Below are 22,468 nucleotides of genomic sequence, written 5' to 3' on the forward strand. Positions count from 1 at the left end.
ACTCACAACTCTTTTGTTTCTTCACTTTGAAATTCCAAGTAAGACACACCTTAAAGCAACTACCAAAAATGACCCTCTATTGCAAATGTTGTCAAGTGGCTTTCATTATGCCCCCCAAAGGGAAGAATTTTTCTTTATATGCATCTAGTCTTCAGCATCTATAACATGTTTCTCCTAGACTAAGTTCTATCAACAAATAATTGTAAATATTCATATTTTTATGATCATCAACATGCATTAACACTTTATATAACATAGCACTTCTATGACTTCTGTGACATTGATTGATTTTCTGTTTGTCTTCATTGGAAGACATTAGTTTATTATTAGTTGTATTAATATTAATTACTTTCCTCATATTCTTCTGGGCCACTTGTCTAAGATGACACAGTACAATGAATCGGGAATTTATTTTAATGTTCTGAAAGGAAATGGCAAGCAGTAAAACAAAGTAAATTTGTTCTAAGACTTGTTCTACAATTGAAAAGGTAGGCGATATTATGTAGGATACCACAAGCTCTGATAAAAATCATTTTTCTTCTGAGTTAACCTGTGTAGCAGGGAATTACTGATAATAAGAGGTTCAATGAATAGTGATTTAGTAGTCCTCCTTGGGCACTCAGCCCATCTGCTGCCAACTTTTACCATCCAAGTTGCCTTCCTGTGAATTTTGAGTACTTGAATCACTACACTTTACAGTAGGTATAGCAGAATTGCTTAACATCTCTCTGCCCAAGAAACTGCAGATTTCCTTTACACTTCCATATCCTCCATTCTTCCTTCTATATGGAGGATTCTGGACTCCAATCTACACCATCCTTCCCTTGGAAAAACAGCAGCCAATCAAGTTGTTGTTGTTATTGTTGTTTTTAACCATGATTGTCTCTAAAGTAAGATGGCTGCATGATCCCTCTTCCTAGACTTCCATACTCTCAAGTAGCATTTCTGCTCTTCATTTATTGTAGCCCCTTCCTAGTTTCTTCCCTCTGAATTAGTGCTTATTAGAGATGTTGTTTAGCCAGGAATTTTCAGGACAGTCCCATTGACCTACATAGCCTCTCAGACTGACACAAGAGGTGGATATACTGGTCACCTTTGCTTTTTCAGCTTTGCTTTTTCAGTGGTTTGCAGTCCAGCAAGGAGGAATAGGAAACTCCTTTTCATATTGTCTAGCACCACTAGAAAGCTTTGTCCTTGCTAAAGCTGATACTTTGCCCAAACTAGTGCAGTTCTCTAAGTGCATGCTTTATTCATCAGAATCCCTGGGGCAAAGCTCGTGGGGTATGAGGGTAAGATTCCAGCCCTGAGCCCCACCCTCAACTGCCAACAATTACTAGAAGATTAAGATATGCAGAGTACCAAATCAGTTCCTGAAGGGAAACTCCTTTCAGTCCAAGACGGCTGTAACTCAGTTAGCCTATATGGCAAATATTATCACTCCCCCAAACAGCATTAAAAAATGGCTCCACTGTGTTTGTCTGGTGCTGGTTTCATAGTGTGCCCTGGGGATTTCAGACAATGCACTGGTGCTAAAGTAGCAACTGGAATCTTTTACTCAGTCAGCTGGACTCTGACTCTGTTCTGGCATCTGGCCCAAGATATCAAAATTGTGGTTTTTCAGCCCATTTTGGAAGCTGTTTCACTAAGCCATGTGACAACCCCAAAAGTTGGTCTGGCACCAGGAGTCTTCATCAGATTGTGAACCCCTCCGAGAGCTTGCAGTGGGCTGTTTTGGTTATAGATGCCTCCTTTCCTGTAATCATTAACAGAAGGTGACAGGGTCTGCTGTGGGGACACACCTCACGCTTATTCTGTGTTTATGTCTCTAAGCTCTCATAAATCTGGGCTCTGTGTGCTTGCCCACTCAAATAAAAGCTTTCTCTGGGGAAAATCTCCAGGAAGAATTCGAGTTGTTAGTCTTGCTCCTCAAACTTACCTGCAAGAGGCATCTGGAATGGGAACAGACTGAAAGGAATAAAGACTATCAGCCTACTTACTGATCCCCAAACACTAGCAAAAAGCGCAGCTGTAGAGGCTGCAGAGGTAGCCATCTGGTGGTCTCCTTAGAACTTGCTAGAATCATGTGTACATACTACACGTGTGATAGATACAAGACACGACAGATTTCCCTTTGAAAAGTAGCAAAACAGTAAATTATGTTAGTACTGACAACTCTGGCTCTAATGTTTAGTTGATTCCATAATTCTGATGAGAGATTCCTTATCCGAAAAAATCACAACCACACAACCCTGCCATGAAACCTTGCCATTTATAAGCAAATGGGTGATGGGGGGGTTATAAAAGATAACTTATACTCCTCGATTTAAGCTGATCATAATCTAACTGATTGAAAAAATCACCACAGCATATTAGGCTAGAATAAAGCAAGAAAAATTTAGAGGCACATATTGTGGTATTGACCTAACGTGCTTTAGGAATTGAGAGGAGGTTATAATTAACCATGGTGGTCTCCTCAAGTGGAGGACCAAGAATTGCTAAAATTGGATAAGCAGAAAAGAAAAAGATCTGAGGTTGGAGTCAGTGTTTCTCAAGAAGTTAAAATATAAATAAATAATTCCTATTTGTGGAAAAGGGACAAAGAAATTGGGATGCTTAAGAGATTTACAATAGAACAAAACCTAGATAGTTAAGGCCATATAGAATGACAATAAATGAAAGGACCTCCAGGATATAGAAACAAAGCCATATAATGAGTGATTGTTATCTTTAATGTACTATATTATCTCTCATCTCTTTTGCTGTCCCTTGGTTATCTCATATTGTTACAGTATTTCACTTGGTTATCTGATATATTGCATATATGCATATTTGGTTATTTGAAGTCGGATAGGGAAGGGAGGAAAACAAGATGGTGGGATGGGGGGAGGGAAATGGGGACCAAGACATGAGAAAGGGTATCAATGTATGTGAAGTAATGTACCTCTTATCTGGTGAATATAATGTAACCCTTCTATTAATTACAATAAAAAATATATGAAAAAGAAAGAAAGAAATTGGGATGCTTAAAAAGAATGAGTTTTAACCAGGCAAAGTGGCTCATGCCTGTAATTCTAGCTATGCTGGAGGCTGAGATCTGAGGATCAAGGTTCAAAGCCAGCCCTGGCACAAAAGGATCTAAAACTCATCTCCAATTAACCTCTAGGAAACAGGAAGTGGGGCTGGGCTCAGGGGTAGGGTGGTAGCCTTGTGCTAAAGAGCTCAGGGATATCACCCAGGCCAAGTTCAAGCCCCATGACCCACCCAAAAAAAAAATGTTTCAAGGAAATGGAGTGAATTTAGTAATAAAATAAAAAATAACACTGTGGGTAAATTCTGAATGAAAAGGTTTAGACATCAAACCAGTGAGTTGAAACTGATATAGGAAAACCAAAAGCAACATTTCTATGTGTTTCACATAATAATTCTGAAAAATGAAGAGACTGAGGCATAATCAATACCAAGCATTGTTTGTTGCAGGATCCAATTTATCAAGCCCACTTTTACTTGCTCCTACCTTAATGAGGATAGTACCAATGATTTATTTTATAAACAACCTTGAATACAAAAGATCCAGTAGCCTGTGATGATTTTTGACTAGTCTATGTGAGCAAATGTACTCTGAAAGTGTGAATAATTGATTTTTGAAGTAGTTTTCTTGATAGTTTGCTAAAACCAGTCATAAGTAATGAACTGTTAGAGTTGTTTTATTTAGAAAAATTCATGCATAATCAAAGAATCCAGACTATGTACCTCAGAGTTGTGAGTTTTGCTTATTTGTACCTCTGGGCCACAGTGACTTTTCTTGTTTTTCAGGAACTATTGTCACTTAAAAAAATAAATGACTACAAATATTGCTAGAAATGAGGCACTGTCAGATTAGGAGAGTTTTTATACTTTGTTTAAGCAAGGTGGCAGGAGAGGCTAATCAAGAGCCAGCCACTTTGTGTAACAGTTTTTGAGGCTTCTTCATAAGACAAAAAGTTGTAACTTCCGTAGTTGTGAATATTAAAACAACAACAACAACAAGATATCATCTCTTTCCAACCCCTACTCTATACTTCTGGCACTGTCACTGGTATTGCCTCTTGGCTCCTTCAGAGACTCATTTATTACTATAGGACTTTCAGGTCAGCAAAGGACAGCAGGACATCAGAATGTTTTGTCAGTCCCTTCTTAAGCGCCAGTGGTCACGGCCTGTGCTCTCTCCCACACTTGCAGCATCCAGGTGGAATTTAAAATAGAATGGATGGGAACCCAGTTATGTAAAAAAGTCACCTCTCATCTTGTGTTCTATCATGGGAGCTAAAACCAGCTGGGATGCTGCTGGTGTCAGTTTCCAGTGCATAAGTCTCTGTGATCTGCAACAGAAATTCTTACAACAGGGCCCTTAGAAGTCTTGTCCTCTGATGGGCTGCCAGAGGCAGAGTCCAAGGCATATCAGTGCAGGCAGAGTTTTTACTGAGTTTCCCAGGGACTGAGAGAAAACTACCAGAAGAAACAGACTCCCCTGACTTCTCCTTAACTAGTAATCTACAACTGCTTGAATGAGAGGTGATGTTTAATGCCAGCCACCTATTTATCTGGTTTGGCTGCATCATCTGGTCAGAGATGACTGCAATCTACATTCAGGACCTTGTGAAAGTTCCTTTGGGTGAAATGAATGCCCTTGACACATACCGTTTCCATTTCTAAATTCTCTTCTTGCAGGATAGTGCAAAAACACTTTCCTTTCTACAAGGAAAATAAGTTAATGTCCTCCTTGTAATATCCAGAATCACATGTTGCCTGTTCTTGTTCCTTCACATTGCAAATGAGTATCATAATGACAAAGAAAGCAAATTAAATTGTGAAAATGCCAAATGGATTGTTAGTTTCCTGATTTGGGAAGACTTTCCCTTAGAATATAATATTTTAGATCTTTTTAGGATCAATGAATGAGACTTTTATGTTTAGGTTTATATTGCATCTCTGTTCACAGTAATTCTGTATCTCATAGGGTGTGGAACCAAGGAAGAGTTGTACTTTTTTTTATTTGTTTGGTTGTAAAAATGTTTAAGAACATCTTCCAGATTTTATATTTGTTCATTATAATAAATTTATTTTTAAAACAAAAAGAAATCACAAACACCTTGATTATCTATGCAAGTTATTTTGAAGTAATGTGTTTTCTAATAGCATTGTTCACGTTTTAAGTGGTGAGCTCAGATCATAAGATGACATTGTGTTAACTCTCACTTATTCAATAGCTAATGCCATGAACTTTAAAATTTACAGAAAAGGGCATCTGAGAACTGGGTGTGCTATGCAAGATCCCTCCTACTCAGGAAGCAAAGTTTGGGAAGATCTTAGTTCAGAATCAATCCCAATTAAAAAATATTATCAAAAGCCTATTTTAACCAATAGTCTGAATATCATAGTATCATGATACATGAGAAGAGAAGGTAGGAAGATGAAGGTCTGAGACTAACCTGATCCAAAAGCCTGAAATACTCTTTGAAATATAACTAGGAGTTTTAAAAAAGGAGTGGAAATGTGGTTCAAGTTGTAGAGCATCAGGCTACCAAGCATACGGTCCTGAGTTTGAACCCTAGTATCACTAAAAGAAATAAGTAAATAAACACAAAAAATAAGAAATGGGCACCACAGCCTTAGAAAGCTTATATAACATGCAAGCATCAGGCCATATTTAATCAGTCAATGGCTTTTCTGCTGTGCATATTATAAAGCCAACAATATTTAATAGAAAATGCATCTTCTGCTCTAGCAAAATATTTTCTTTCAAAGAAGTTCTGTTAAATTAACACTTGTCCTAGTTGTCCCAATTTGCAGAGAGCTCCTCAACAGATGTCCATGTTGTGAACTTTTTTTACCTCAAAATAAAGTCAATTTTTAAATGGTAGATCTGAATTATGATATAAAGAAACTTTGGGCACATATAAGACTTGGGGATATGAGATTTGGTCAGAAAATACACATATATACGCACATATACATATGTACATACATGCATACATACATAATAGCTTTGAATTCGATTATGAGACAATGTGTTATGGTGAACAGAGCAATGCTCTAGAGCAGTGCTGAGAGCAGGCTCTCAGCATATGGAAACTTGCAGTACCCCACACAAGACAGATACTTACATGGGTAAAATCTTCAGCCAGCCAAACTCCTAAAAATACATCTTCTTTGCTTTACAAGTATAAACAAAACAAACCCTAAAACCCCAGACCCTATGGAAGAGATTCAGAACCACTAAAATTTGTGTCTGGTATTTGAAACTGTTAGACGTATTTGATTAAAGTACAGTATACACATATGTGAAACACCAAGTTGAAATCCCTCTTAACTATTAACATAGACTTTTAAAAAAATGAAAAGAGGGCAAAACAGGTCCTGTGTATGGTGTAGGAGGAAGGAGAAAAGAGGGGGTGAAAGAGAGTGACCATGACTAGAATAGGTTATGAGCGTGTGTGTGTGTGTGTGTGTGTGTGTGTAAGAAAATGGACAGTGAAGCTTGTTTCAATTGATTCAGGAAGAGTGGACAGAGAACAGGATGGAGTTATGAGAGGGTGAGTCGGGTCAGAATACATTTTATGCATGATGGATATGTCAATATGAAAACCCCTCCTGGAAATAAGTAAATAAATAAGTTCCGTTTTTACAGGGATAAAAAGAAAAACTTCTAGATTCGGCGTTCTTATACTTAAAGGATAGCATACTGTCCAAAGTCTATTTGGACTGGACACATGTGTAATGTTGGACTCCTGTGGAGACAAGGAAATAAATATTCAGAGACTCTTCTCTCTGGACTCCTAAACTGGCCATTCCTCTTGATGTGTTCATGGCCACTATCCTTCCATTTATTGCACTGTATGACATTACCTGTTCATTCCTCTGTCTTGTCAAGTAAACTGTGACTCCTGTACCACATGACTCAGTGCCATTCAGAATTGCCTCAATATATATATATACATATATATATGTATGTATGTATTAATGGGAAAAAACCCAACAACTTCTTTCAAACATTTACCACTGTTGGCCCTAAAATCATGTTAAGAGATTGATGTTCTGAACACCATCCCTGCTATGCCAGAAATTGCACCACTTCCCTCCCAATCACCCTGTGGTTCTTCCTGTGTTCCAGCATTTAGTCCATTTAGGTATCTGCTTAAGATCTCCCTCATCAAGTTAATTTACTCAATAAACTGTGCTGAACAGTAAAGCAAAACAACAACAACAACAACACACACACACACAATCTCAAATGCTGTGTGTAACAGTGGTACAGCAATGAGTGCATGATGGAGACACAGAATAAAGTGAGCTTGGATAAGGGCTCCGATTTTCAGAGAGCCCACTAACCGTTAGCCAACATATTTCTGGATCAGTAACTATACCCTATCATCAACTTGACTGTCTAAAAATTACAATGTGGCTTTAGGACCTGGTACACAGTGTACAGAGCAATAAATATTTGTTGGAAACTGGAGTGAATGGGATAGGATGGGAATTCAGCAATGTTTCATTGTTTTTAGGTTGATACTGGGGCTAAGTATTAGCAAATGTTACTGCACATGCGAGAAAGTATGCTTGGAGGTCGGCCTGCTCCTGAAGCATATTTGATCCCAAAGAGTATTCTTCTATTCTCTCCATGACTGTCATTTCCAAAGTATTTTGTTTTACAGTTGTCTGCTTGGCTATCTCGTACCCTTGAGGAAAGGGAACCTCTTTTCACAGCCCATAGGGCACACACTAGGTATTTTCAATGCTTTTGCTGTTGTTGTTTCGGACAGCCGTGTGTGGCTCTGTTCAAGGTATCCGCAAGGACAAAACAGGCCTGAAGAGATGGGAGGAAGTGGCTGCCCTCATATACTCTAAGATTCACTTCTCCCCTTTCTCTTTCTGATTGGGATGATATCGTTCTCAAGGACTTCAGGAATAAGTCAGTCGGAGTAAAAAAAAAACCCACAAAACTGTAATTTTAAAATATGGTAGATTTGATGTCAGACCGGAATCCTCCCCTTGACTCAGAATGAGTGCACATGTAAATGTCAAGGAATCCAAGTCCTTCCACACCCTTGGACGTCTTCTAAAGGTGAGATTTCAAACAGGGGTCTGGAAAGCCCACTTGTTTGGTGCTAACCCTGACTCATGAAGATTGGGAGGTGAAGGAGAAGAAAGAGGGGAATGGGACAGAGATATCGTTCAGCCACTGTCCTCAGAGTGTAATCCAGATGTAGGAGCAGCTCCTATTTCCCATCCAAACCATGTTTCCACCCAGGATTGTTAAGACAAAAAGCACCCCTATCCCTTCTGACTTGAATCACTGCTTAGCCACAGGGGCCAGCTAGCTGTGACCAGAGGAAAGATCATGACACCCCACCCTAGTCTAGTAGCAGCGTGCTGGCAGGGGCGCGGGTCCCAGCTCTCCCTGCAGAGTTCGCTCAGCCAATGGGAGCCTGGGGTTTCAGGAGGCTGAGATGCGGGTCTACTGCTGAGCCAATCAAAAGCCAGGCCCGGTCAAAGGGGGAGGAGATGCGAGGAAGCTGAAGCTATGGAGATGCCCAGGCATCCACAGAAGTTTCTCACCTTGGCATGTAAAGGGCGCTCCTGCCTCTTCCGCACTTGGGTCACTCTGAGCCGGAGGAGGGCGCTACCCTACTTCCCCCACCCCCTCCCATGCTGGGGGTTGCGAGGGAGACAGCTCAGAACCCCTATAATTGTTGGACTTGTTCATGTGGTCCGCAAAGAGAAAGAGGACTAGAGACAACTCAGTGATAGACGACTGACCTCCGACCCTGCGGGCCCCTTGGGGACGGAGGGCAGAAGCGGAGTGGCCGGGGTTGGGGACTCCATGCCAAGGCCATGGTCACCGCGGCTCTCCTGGCTCTGCCCCGCCTGTGCGCGCTCTGGGCGGCCCTGCTGGCGTTCTTCCCCTGCGGAGGCCAAGGAAACTGGATGTGAGTATGGGGGCTGCAGGAGCCCCTCAGCTGAGGCCGGGCGCGGGGTCTGGAGGACGCGTGGGGGCGGGGGGTGGAGGCGGACGGAGACACTAGCAGCAGAGACTTCATTTTGTGGAGCACGTTTGGGGCTGGGCAGGGGAGCCGGGCCTCGGATCTCGCTAGTGGTGGCGGCGTCTTACAGGTGGTTGGGCATCGCCTCCTTCGGAGTTCCGGAGAAGCTGGGCTGCGCCAACTTGCCGCTGAACAGCCGCCAGAAGGAGCTGTGCAAGAGGAAGCCGTACCTGCTCCCCAGCATCCGCGAGGGCGCACGGCTGGGCATTCAGGAGTGCAGGAGCCAGTTCCGACACGAGCGATGGAACTGCACTCTCGCCGCCGCCGCCGCACCCCCGGCCGCGCCGGGCACCAGCCCGCTCTTTGGCTATGAGCTCCACAGCGGTGAGTCCCACGACCCCACCCACAAACCCTGCCTGCGCCTCCTCCCCTCGCTCTAAATGCGTCTTTGTAGGGCAGGGAATTGGGCACGACAAGAGGCCAGATCTTGGGGTGCAGGTGCGATCTTGGGAGGGGAAACAAAAAAAGGGGGTGATTTCCACAAACCCAGATGCAAACACTCGGGGTTTGCGACTCTTCTTCCTTCCTCGAGCGCCCGACTTAAAGTACAACTACGGGGTTCCCCCCCACACCCCGCCGACCCCAGAGAACCCCGAGTGAGTGGCCAGCTGGAGAAACACGCAGCCGGCCACAGGGAGTTCTGCAGCCCCATCTGCTTTGATTTAAGCAGCTTCGTGCGCAGCGAGCCCAGGACCAGAGGCTAATGCACCGAAGCGCCGCGTTTATTCACTCCGGAGAGAATAAGGTTGACTGTCATTTTTTTAAGACACTCTCTTCGACAGTTCCCACGTGCAGCTAACCTAGGGACACTACTTTTTTTTTTTTTTTGGTCTTTTTTGCACTTTCCTCTGTTGTCCTTTCAGCTCCTCACTTCCTTCTCCCCGCGCGCGCACTCCGCAGGCGCGCGATGCAGGAGCGCAAAAATGAAGTTTTCTTGCAGGGGACGCAGTGACTCAGTGAGACTAAAGGTACGGGGCGTCAGGGTGGTTTTAGGAATAGCCAGAGTCTAAGAATGGTAGGACCCCGTTGCTGAAAGGTGCTTTGCTTTTTTCTTTAAGTTCGTTTCCTTTCTCTCTCTCTCTCTCTCTGCTTTGGACCCTTTCCTGAGGTCCCTGAGCTCCTCACCACCAAAGATAGCATTTTCCCCAAAGCCTACAATTATTCACCTCAGGGTGTGGAAGATGAGGTAAAGAAAAAAAAGTAGTATAAACGTATTCTAAACAGTGGGAAAGTGCGGAAGGAAAAGACTGGTTGGAGGAAGGGTGCGACACCTGGAAAAGGGGGAGAAGAGGGAAGTCACCTGCCGAGTTCCTGCTGGTCCACTTTATTACCATTTTGGTGCAGCATTCATTTCCAAAGATTTTTAGTTTAAACTTCCCTTCAAATGCATCTATTTCAATTCAGTATATTTTTGTATAACAATTCTTTTTTTTTGCTAATGAAATTTCAGCTGTGCTACTTCCATTAATTATATCAAAGAGGATCAGCCAGCCCTGTTTAAAATATTGTGTTTCATGGTAATCATCTTGATAGTATCACCCCCTCTCCTTCATTTAAAAGAAATTTAATCTTCTATTTGAAAGTAAATTCTAACATTCATTTACTAAGTTTTCTTGGTCTTAATTTGTATTCTGACATGTACTATTTCTTTTTTTCATATATTTTTATTGTAATTAATAGAAGGGTTACATGATATTTGCCAGATAGAAGGTGCATTAATTCACATACATTGATACCCTTTCACATGACATGTACTATTTCTTCAAACAAAGTTTTCATCTTATACTTTATGGGTGCCACGCTTTCCAATTTTAAAAGATAATCTATTTTCAAAGCTATTTTTTCTACCATTCAGAATATCCATAGTGTTTTGAATTCAATATGTATTATTGAGCAATTACTCTCTATTAAGCACTAAGCTTAATGAAAAAAAAATAAATATGATTTTAAGGTACAAGGATAATGTGTAACATAGAAAATAACAATTCTCTTAATTGAGATGCTGACCATTACTCTTTTAATGCCTTTTTTTTCTAAAGGCTACTCTAGTGGGAAACGTTTTCTATATATGTATTCACTAAAGTATCCATTGTAAGCAGTTCAAAAACTGCCCAGTCAGGACAAGTAGTAGCATACACAAGAGATCGAGCTGTTTAATTAATCCATTCATGTTTCATTCCAGGCACCAAGGAGACAGCCTTCATTTATGCAGTGATGGCAGCAGGCCTTGTGCACTCTGTGACCAGGTCCTGTAGTGCAGGCAATATGACCGAGTGTTCCTGTGACACCACCTTGCAGAACGGTGGCTCAGCCAGTGAGGGTTGGCACTGGGGTGGCTGCTCTGATGATGTCCAATATGGCATGTGGTTCAGCAAGAAGTTTCTAGATCTCCCCATCAGAAATGCCACAGGAAAAGAAAGCAAAATACTACAAGCAATGAACCTCCACAATAATGAAGCTGGGAGACAGGTATGTAGTAGAAATAGAACCTGTGTCAGTAGGCAACTAAGACTAGGGCTGTCCTTCTAGGTGAATCAGTCAGTACAAATGCCCTAAAACTGGGTGCTCAGAGTCTAAAAAAATAGATATATATTTATGTATGCAAAAAATAAATGCATATTCATTGTGAATATATTCGGTTTATGTAATGTGTCTAATATGGATCGAACCTTATAGAATGAACAAGTGGTTGTACATTTTTATATCTACATCAATTATAAAATAATACTATGTTAGTGCCTGGTCTGTTATCTTTTACTCTCTTAACTGGATATTGGCCATTTCAGGGTAGGATTTACAGTGCCTATCTTTCTCAGGAGATTAATTCAAATGTTACTTGATCACGAATCAGAGAAAGGCTGGTTAATTTTGAGTATAATTTTTAAAAGCAGCTTTTTAGTTGGCAGTGGCTCCTTAATGTGCTAGTTTTGTACTTTTCTCTAGTTTTATACTTTTTGTTAAGGAATTCAAGCCACTAACTAATGTTTTCTTGTAGAGCGAAACTTTCCAGGGAAACAGTGATTTTTAATGAAGTAATGTCAGTTCATGTGAAAAGTTCATAAAGTACAAACAAATGTAAAGAAGTAATAGTTATGTTAACTGTATGGAGATTTTCTAATGTAGCGCTAATGAAGGTAGGTTGGAGGGAGGTAAACTTGACGAACTATCACCTGATTAAGCTCTTTTCATGAGTTCTAATCTTTTACATTGTTTTCTTAAAATAGAATATGTGGAGCTTAATTTAATTTCATATATTTACATTACTGAATGCTGAAGCTATAAAGTCTGAATTTTATAACATAATTGGATTGGTTGACAATTCCCAGTGCCTTTGCTAGAAGGTTGTAACTTTTATGAATTTATATTTTCTGTATCATAATAAACTTTTCAGGATGAGCATGTCAGCATATATTATATATTGTTGTAAATGTCCAATCACCTAGAAAGGTCCCAAAGCAGTCACTGCGATTTGTGATATTCTCCTTAAGTAAATTAAAACAAGTCGCTGCATCTCTAAGGAATATTAAAGTATATCCTGCATTTGTTTCATTTTTTTTGGCAAGTGACTGGTGAAAGTTCATGCAGAAGAGCTGCCAGCCTTCTTTCCTTCACTGTCTTGGTTTAAAGCACAAAAATGGAAAAGCCAGTAAACAGGTCATCATAACTCTCCAAAGTCCCATATAAATTTTCAAGTCAATTGGAATATTCAACTCAAAAATCGTAAAATAGAAGCAAGGCAGAAAATAACAATATAAACTTTCCATGTTTTTCTTTAGAAAATTTTAAAGTTGTTTTGTGTTACTAAAATAACTATGGTTAATACTGCAGGTATGCTCATGTCCAGTTTCCCTGAAGTTTTACCTTAAAAATAGTAATGAACAAGGTATTGTTTCAATTTAAATATTATCCAGTAAAAGAATAATCATTTTTAGCAAATCAGTGAAGGTTAAAGGTAAACAACATATGGTCTTTGTGAGTTAAATTAGTTAAGAACTATAAGATATAGCAAATCAAAAACAAAAAACAACCAAATGAATATTTTTATCGACATGGAACATGTCTTCTGTAGCCATGCTTTAGCTAATTTGGTAGTTTTAACCAAAAAGCCAAACTTCAGAAGCTTGTGGCATGGTTAATTCTTTTGAGCAATACTGTTTCAAAAGTTAGGAATAAAACAAGTAATCTAAAATATGTTTTTATCAGTAACTTTAGGCAGTAACTTTCACATTATCTTATGTTTTTCATAAATTAGATGGCCAATATTTGTCTTTGTAACTGTTAATATAGATCTTAAACTATTCTTTTTTATCTGATTTTATGAAAATAATTTAAAAGCTAGCATCAATTTTAACCCACTATTTGTTAACAAAATTCAATTTTCCCACATGGCATAGATTTTTTTTCTATTTTTCTATCTAAGTAAAAAATACTTAAACCTAAACACACACACACACACACACACACACACACACACACACACACACACACACCCCACATTGCACATTTCAGTTTTCCCTATTGAACCTTTTTTTCCCCATACTGTTTTGAATAGTCTTGAAATATTACAAAATATTTACCTGGCTATTTTGAGTGTGCTGCACTGGTGTTTTCATTGGTCTTTTCTCATGAGGTATTATAATTCAAAACATTTTTGTTTTCTTTTCCATTGGTAGCCAACACCCTCCCTCCCCCACTGCTCCTTGCACACACATGAGATGGGAAAAAAAGAAAAAACATCTTTCCTAGTTTTTATCTTACACGGAAGAGCAATCTGTTCAATTTTCAATATCAGCAATTAAGATTTTAATCTACCATATATATATTCACCTGAGTCATGCCCAAAATCTGCATTCATTTGAGCTGTTTTTTTTTTCTAGTCTCAAAATTCCAAACTCAAGATGTAGGAAAGTGTTCAGAAAAATGTGGGTACTGGCGCTAAGTAGTGATCTGAGCAGGATAGATGATTTTCTTAACCGCTGACCTTAAATACTCTGATTCCCACTTGGTTTCTGACACCATTCCTAAAGTTATGACTCCAAGAATAATGTTGCTGAATGATGATTGGCCAACAGAATGATGTGATGTCTTCCAGGGACAGAACTTCTGGGAATAATGTGACTTGGAATATTTATGGGTATTGCTTTTGGTGTGCTTAAAATATTTCCATTCTTACCATGTCCACCTCATAAACTTTTAAGTTTCCCTACCCCATAATTTGTTTTATGATGAGTAACTCAACAAAGTGGGGAGGGCCAACCCTAAATTTTCATTGACCTGCTTCAAGAATATTTAGAAGTCATTGAACAACACATATGTGTTTTGCTTTTCAGCAGGTTCAAATATATTTTTGGACAGAAAGGGACATAATGAGTCAGAGGCACTGGAATCTTCCATCCATATATACAACTGTATGTCGCACTTTTCAGAGCTTAGATGGATCATCTGATAGTTGACAAAATGAAACGTTAGTCACGAAACACTCCAAAACAATTTTCTGCCCATTCCTGGTAACATTTGGGTAAAGCAATCTGCTGGCAAATAGTCTCCACCCGCTCTATTACCTCTAAGTCCAATTTTGAGAACAATCAGTCCTTAAACCACTTCTAAAGCAGTTTCTATTTTAACAAAAAGTATCGATGATACATCTTTCCTATTTCACCTCGTTAGAAACTAATCAAAGAAAAACCTACAGGAAAAGCCCACTACATTAAATGCCACCTTTCAAATTACTCTACCACAGTTTAAGAATATTCCATCAAAATGTGCACATCTGTTTGTAATAGTTAACGAAACATTCCTCTGTTAATATCGTTATAAACCTTAACAACTCAACAACTAGAGAAAGGAATTTTCTCATAACCACATACAATCCTTTCGGTTACTATTCTCTTAACTTTTCCCGTTACCAGAAAGTGACAGAGCCATCACCACAGATCAGAATGACTATTTAATGCTAATTAAAACCCTTAAGGAGAGAAAAATCCAGAATATGCCTTTTAATGAACGTTCATGTGTTTTCCTTAAATCTATTTCCATTTACTACTTTCATTTTTCTGTTTTACTAACTTTGTCTTTCTGCATGTGAAGATCTTATGTGATGTATCTCCAACTTATGAAAATGTCTTAATCACACAGTTAATAGTTCTGTGAAATTTGAATCATAGATAGTTATGTTTATTAACTATCTACTAGGTGTAAAGCATTTATTTCCTAAAAAACTGAAAATAACTTATAAAACTATTCAAGAAACACTGTATACTATAAGTTAAGCTCTCATTCTCTCTTATTCTCTGTCTCTCTCTCTCTCTCTCTCTCTCTCTCTCTCTCTCTCTCTCTCTCTCTCTCTCTCCCTCCCTCCCTCCCTCCCTCCCTTTTTTTTTTAAATTTTAGAGAATTGTGGGAAGTTTAATCATGTAAATTTCAGGTCAAATTTCTGTGATTCTTTTCCTTCAAGTTCATTTATATACGTACGTTCTAGGAAAGTAAGAAAGAATATTGGCACAACATATATGATAAAAATGCTATCTTTTTCTGCTTACAGTGTCACAATTCAGATGTAATATAAAGATTTTCAAAGGTGTGTAACAGAAAATTTAGAAACTTCAGGTACCTAAAGGGCTATTTTTCTAGGGTACAGAAATCCACCCAAACTCTGAGTGTAAAGTGGCACATCACTTTGTGGACTGACACCCTTGTGGACAGGATTAAAGGGGATGGTTTGAGCCTGTGGGCTCAAGGTCTTCCAACACCACAAGCATCTTCATGAGAGTAGCGTTTACTACTTGCTACATGCAAGTTACTCACTGAGAGTAAGTTAAAACTGCTTGTGAGCAGAATTCATTACTTAATGTGTTCAAAGAAGATCTACTCTACTTTCTTGCTTTGCAAATTGACAACTTTACATAGTGTCTGACTGATCTGCCATCAGCCAGAGCAAATGACAGTCACTATATACAACAATGATCTGGTTTGAACACACAAACACACACAAATATATGTTCCCTTGTTTAGTGCTTTTCATGGACCATTTATTATATTACCCATCTCTTATCAGCTAAAACCCAATTCTTATTCTCCTATTGTTCAGCACTTAATTTTTGAATGAAAATAGGCAGATGGCATACATTTTAATATTTTTTGCCTATAAATTTCTTAAGGAATAGAGAGCTTTGTGAATATCAGGCATCAGCAATTAAACCAAATAAGCTTGTTCACCATATATTATAAATGTCTCTTGTAGCACTATAATGTACTTTTTCCCCTCTGGGTCACTAAAAAATATATTCATTTGTTAGCATCACTCTTTTCTGAATTCAAAAAGAGCAAAAGTACTGTATTCTGTAAACCACTGGCTCACTATGTTGTTTATTATTCAAACACTACTAAAAACATCAAACATCGTGACAACCAAAGCCACATGCTCTCATTTAAGGTTACAAATAAATCTCCATTATTATTTGAAATAGTCTGTGTTACTACTTAGTTTGGGAAATTTTGTTAAATTGTTAGAAAATGGCATTATTGCAAACATGTCCAAGTTAAGTTTGGTACAAGGTAGCAAAATGTGGTCCCTTATTATTTCATAGTTTTGATAAGAACTGGGAGCAGAATTATACTGTATTCCCCCCCTTTTCTTTGGTAAAAATTCATGCATCATTTTCAATTCACTGGGTATATAGATCCATCTTTCATTTCTCCCAGCATGTTGACAGAAAGTCAAGTCTGCAGCTGGTCATAATGGTTTATTAATCTACTCTGCCATCGTCTGGGGACTAAAGGAAGTGATGCTGGTTTATATGAGGCCTAAAACTTTTGACATCATTATATTGCTTCTGTATCATCATTTGGACCATTGTAACATGTATCTTAACTCTTACTGTAATTATTTCTTTAAAGAGAGGGTCATTTATTTCTTGCCCTGCACCAGCAGTAGGCTATAACAAAAGTACATAATCTAATAAATCTATATAAACTGAGCTCAGTGCTTAGAAATGAAAAAAATATAGAAACATCACCTTCTATTTTCTAGGCTGGGGCGGGGGGGGGGTAGTGTTGCTGATCCACTAAAGATAGGACATGTGTTCTAAATTAATTTTCCAGAAAAGATGATGAATTTTCTGGACACAGCCATACTCTATAGCCCTTTCTCCATTTGTACAACCTTAAATTGGTCAGTCAGGGTTTCTCATGGGATGAGAAAGGGTGTCTCTGTGTCAAGGAAATGATCCCAGGAATCTGGGTGACTTTTACAGGGATGGCACCAAAAAAAAAAAAAGAAAAAAAAAACCTAACAATTGAATCAACAGCAATCATCATTGGATGCCATTGAAGTCGCCTGATCATCTCAGCCCAATCATTTAAACGAAACTCCCCAGGGTTTCACCATCGGTTACTTGCAATGTCCCAGGGATATTTCCATGCATTATTTGAGTTGAGGACAACTGCTCTCTCCATTCTTAAATTTTAATACACTCAGAACCTTCAAACACTTTCATTGAAACTGCAGGTTTTGAAGGTCTAGAGTAGGGTGTGAGTTTCTCAGGGTCACCTGGACCATACACAGGTGGGAGCAGATCCGTTAGGTGAATAGGCTAGCTGAGCTCTCTGTTGTCAGATACATTTCATGAATGACACTTGAACAGAATCACTGTTGGTTTCAGGCTGTAGCCAAGTTAATGTCAGTCGACTGCCGTTGCCACGGAGTTTCCGGCTCCTGTGCTGTGAAAACGTGTTGGAAAACCATGTCTTCTTTTGAGAAGATTGGCCATTTGTTAAAGGATAAATATGAAAACAGTATCCAAATATCAGACAAAGCCAGGAGGAAAGTGCGCAGGAGAGAGAAAGATCAGAGGAAAATCCCGATCCACGACGACGACCTGCTCTATGTTCACAAGTCTCCCAACTACTGCGTAGAGGATAAAAAACTGGGAATTCCAGGCACCCAAGGCAGAGAATGCAACCGCACATCGGAAGGTGCCAATGGCTGTAACCTTCTCTGCTGTGGCCGAGGCTACAACACTCATGTGGTCAGACACGTGGAGAGGTGCGAGTGTAAGTTCATCTGGTGCTGCTATGTCCGCTGCCGGAAGTGTGAAAGCATGACTGATGTGCACACTTGTAAATGACACCCCCCTCCAGCCAGAAGAAGATTCCTAGGCCACAGCCTACAGAATTGCAAGCAGTGGGGGCTGCCTGGGGAGGCAAATGTATCACCTTCATGGGAATCTTTCAGAGCTTTGGGCCTCTCTCTGGTTTCTTTTACTTGACTGTCAACCAATCCACCATGGCCTTGCAGATGTTTTAGGATTCTGAAGTTGAAAAGGTTTGCGATAATCTTTGGGTGGTTGTGGGGAAATGTGTTTTGACATGCAAGGAGGATGAGTGTATTTCCTAAACTCGAAAGAGAAAGCGAGGTCTTATGCTGGAAATCTGGTCCTTCCTCAAGATAAGATCCTCCAGTAGGGAATGCAGTTATGGGAATCAACAGTGGTGAGGCAACTTTAGTCATTTATTAAATAATGACAACTTAGAGCAGTGAGGAGCACTAGACATGAATCACATTTATTCTTTCAGTATTCTAATTGAAGAAATTCTACTAAGTGTTTGTACATACAGAAACGTTGAAAAGCTAACTGGTGGGTGTTTACTTACTCATTCAAGCACTTCAAAAGAAGGACACTTAGGAAGAAACTTCATAAGTGATATGCTAGGCCTAGTGTTTGTTAGAGATGTCTAACAACTGACAAAATATCAAAATGGAAAAAAGTAAAACATTTTATTTGGAATTTAAGTGCCTCTGTAAGATGTAGCACAATCTTTCATAATTGGATATGTAATTCAATTGTATACAAAGCTCAATGCTGAGATACTCAAATTCTGGAAATGTGGGAAAAGTAGATAAAAATGTAAATGGTTCTTTCTTTGTAAAAGAAAGCATTCTTTAACATGTGTAAAGACAGTATTTTTATAGTATTTGGCTAAAAGTTTTATATTTTGTAAATACAGTATTTAAGTTATATGATATGTATTCAGACTTATGATATTTATTGCCAAAGCCCAAGAGGTCAGGCAATGATAATATCTCAGAAATAAGACTAACTCTATTTCTATTCCGACCTTTAACTCTGACTTTTCTTTAAAATTGAAAAAAAGAAGGTAATTGAACAAGTAACATAGATGTCAATGTCTTGGCAAAATGACAGCTTTATATCCTACAGATTAAAATATGTAGCCAAAAAAGAGAATTCTCTTTATTTAAAATTCTCTTTCCACATTAATTATGCTTAACTTCCAATGTTATAATGAATTATAAAGCTGATGTCTTAACTGGAAAAAAGAATTCAAACAGAGTGATGATCAATTTGGGGATTTGATATCCTGGATATTTATTATGTTGTATGTAATGCTGCATTGGCATGTGAATGTTGAGTGATCTTTTTTGTTTTAATATTCATGCATGTGTATTTATCATGTTTTACAAGGTCCCAGATGAAAAATATACTTGGACTATTTATAGTTGCATTTTAATGAAAACGCTTATGATTTTAGACATTGTTAAATATTTCTGTATTATGTAGAAAAATAGATTTTTTTAAGTTTAAAATATCCAAAGAAAATTTTTCCTTATTAAAAAAGATAAAGAAATGATTTCCTGCCCCAAAGTCTCATTCACTTTCCTTCACATTTCATTTACCAATTAAAAGTAGTTACTTGTGTAAAAGAGCAAACAAAGTTCCAGTATTAAAATCAGGACTCAATACCTAACTATGATACTTCTTGTTATTGTTTTCTAAATAAAGGCTTGGAATTGACAAACGAGCTAAGCTAGTGTTTGAGCTTGGCTACACATTGAATAGAGATACTTAAAGACTTCTTTTCATATCCTTTTCACAAAGGAAATAAGCATCTTTCCTAAGAGAGGAAGACTGTTGTGTCTATTAATAACCAATTCTTTCATTAGATAGGAAATTTTCCTGTCTAAAAAGCAAGAAAGCAAACAAATGAAAACAGAATTTGATACTCACTCAGGGCCCTCTCTCCTGGATGCTAAACAACAGTACCTCCTGAGATGTTTCTGTTGGTTCTTCTTTTCCTTCTTATCTATAGCCCTACTATGAAAGCCATCCTTGAGACACTCACCAACTAATCTTACCAGCTGACTGACAGTTGGGTATTAGGCCACAGTCATTTGTGTCATTGCAGAGCTAGCACCATGGTAATTCTGGCAGCCCAGTTGCAAAGACCAGGGACCTGGACAGTCTAGGCTATTTTTTTTTTTGCCAGTCCTGGGCTTGAGCTCAGGGCCTGAGCACTGTCCTTGGACTTTCTCAAGGCTAGAGCTCTACCACTTGAGCCTCAGCACCACTTCCGGCTTTTTTCTATGTATGTGGTACCGAGGAATCGAACCCGGGTCTTCGTGCATGCTAGGCAAGCACTTTAACCACTAGGCCAAACTCCCGGCCCCAGTCTAGGCTATTTTGTCTGTGTAAGTGAGTGCTGTATAAGTTGCAAGGAGCAGAAAATCTAACCCAGATTGATTTAAAGAAAAAAGGAAATGTATTGCTTGACTAAGTTACTATAGAGATCAGCACTGTAATGATCAGGGGAAGCTTGATCCATAAGCTCACACGATGCATGCCCTTAGATCAAAGTCAAAGGTAGACCCTACAGCAGGGTGTGCCTCCAAATTCTTGTGCCCCTAGTAGCTTCGTCCCTGGTTTTGGTTTTTTCAGCAACACAAACAGCCATACTTCCACACCTCACATTCTCCTACTACTCATTTTAAGGAAAGGGAGATTTCATCCTGAGGAAAAACAGAGGTTCTTTTGTGGTTGCTCAACCAGGAGAGAAGGAAAATTTCTTTATCAGAATGCTTAGCAAAGATGGTGTTCTTGGCTGTAATTAGTTTAGTGTGTCCATCTCTAAACCAATCACAATGGCCTTTGGTAGCTGGGGTGGGGCAATAGGTACACTGATGTGTTTTATGGAAGTTATGGCCCTTGACTGAACTAATAATGTGATCAGTCTAACAAAAACTACACAGATTGAATATGAGGTGGGTCTGTAGAGCAAAACCAAGCTGTTAACAATGAAGGTACCTGACTGTGGAGGAACAAGACATTTTGTGCCCTAGCAAGAACAAGGGGGATTATAAACAGGAGACAGTGCGTGGCACCACATAGAACTTATAGCTAGATGAGCAACACCAAAGCACAATGGATTATGTATGTGGGCCAAAGTTGATTTGTTTAAATAGCTTTCATTGTGTAAAAAAAAAAAAAGGAAAGAAGGTGCTCCCAGGGTATTGCATTCTAGTCTAGAATTCTACCTGCTGGAGGTGTGGTTTAAAAGGTAGATCATAAGGCCCTAAATTCAGGCCCTTGAACTGGCTCCAAAAAATGAAGTAATAAATAAATAAATAAATAATACAACTCTTCTGAAAATTTAAAACTATGTAATAGAGGCAATGGTAAAGGAATGATACACAGTTGAGTATAATCAAGCAAAATATTAAGTGGCATTATCTGTACTCTTGGATAAATAACATTAAAAACAGTTCTCTAATAGCCATACTTTATACAACAGCAAGTGAGTTGCATTATTTCCTTACTCTTAATGTGCTGTGCATGTTTTAAAGGACTGATAGCTAAACTGTAATAGAACAATAAAAAAGTTTTCATCATGTATACTTAACAGCTGAACTTATATGTTTGGGTAGCCTTGGAACTACACACAGTGACTACTGAAATACATTTGAATATTCTCAAGGACTTTCAGTACTGTGATTTTCCTTAAAATGAGGAAATAGAAAAGCTTCTTGTCAAAACATTGCTGTACGGCCCATTGGTGAGTTGCTGATGCTTCTTGCATCACCTCCCAAAGGTTATCAAATATTGAAAAATTAATCCAACCATTTGGAGCCAGTTAGTTATATTATTATGAGTTGTACTTGGCTGATGGGAGGGAATGAAAATTTAGATCCTTTCTCCAGGAACTGCTCATACACACCAAGAAAAGTCCTTCCTAAGGGAAGAGGCCTTGAGTACACTGTACAGCAGGTGTGATGTATTATTTCTTGGAGAAGGACAACATGAAAGGGGAGGGACTCACTTTCTATGAAAAAAGAATAAGAGCTTCAGCAAACACTATGAATCAAGCACTGGTCTAAGTAAATTATATGTACATATTTACCCTCATGATAACCCCGCAAAGTAGATGCCACTATTGTGGCCCCCATTTTATGAATGAGGAAACTAAATACAGTAACTGTAAGTCCAGTAATCAGGTACAATTATGCAGAATGGACCCACTTCATTCTGTGCACTTAACTACCAATCATTACTGTGCTACTTAAAGTATCCAAATTATCAATATATGGTCTTGACAAT

General features: G+C 38.9%; 1 protein-coding gene across 1 annotated transcript; it reads left to right on the forward strand.

Moving 5' to 3' along the window:
- The first annotated feature begins 8,673 nt into the window (after positions 1-8,673).
- On the forward strand, positions 8,674-19,289 carry Wnt16 (Wnt family member 16). Its single transcript, XM_090332372.1, has 4 exons — positions 8,674-8,966; positions 9,151-9,404; positions 11,263-11,549; positions 17,741-19,289. The coding sequence occupies exons 1-4, from the start codon at positions 8,872-8,874 to the stop codon at positions 18,203-18,205; spliced, it is 1,101 nt and encodes a 366-aa protein (XP_090188498.1). The 5' UTR covers positions 8,674-8,871; the 3' UTR covers positions 18,206-19,289.
- The last annotated feature ends 3,179 nt before the right edge of the window (positions 19,290-22,468 follow it).

The sequence above is a fragment of the Megascapheus bottae genome, chromosome 5 (assembly GCF_031878675.1).
Source record: "Megascapheus bottae isolate mThoBot1 chromosome 5, mThoBot2.hap1, whole genome shotgun sequence".
Taxonomy (NCBI): Eukaryota; Metazoa; Chordata; class Mammalia; order Rodentia; family Geomyidae; genus Megascapheus; species Megascapheus bottae.

Excerpts from the sequence above, each read along its gene's own strand:
- Wnt16 (XM_090332372.1), top strand. The coding sequence starts at position 8,872 with ATGGTCACCGCGGCTCTCCTGGCTCTGCCCCGCCTGTGCGCGCTCTGG. Across the intron at positions 8,967-9,150 it reads GGAGGCCAAGGAAACTGGAT|GTGGTTGGGCATCGCCTCCT; the intron begins GTGAGTATGGGG and ends GGCGTCTTACAG. Across the intron at positions 11,550-17,740 it reads ATAATGAAGCTGGGAGACAG|GCTGTAGCCAAGTTAATGTC; the intron begins GTATGTAGTAGA and ends TGTTGGTTTCAG.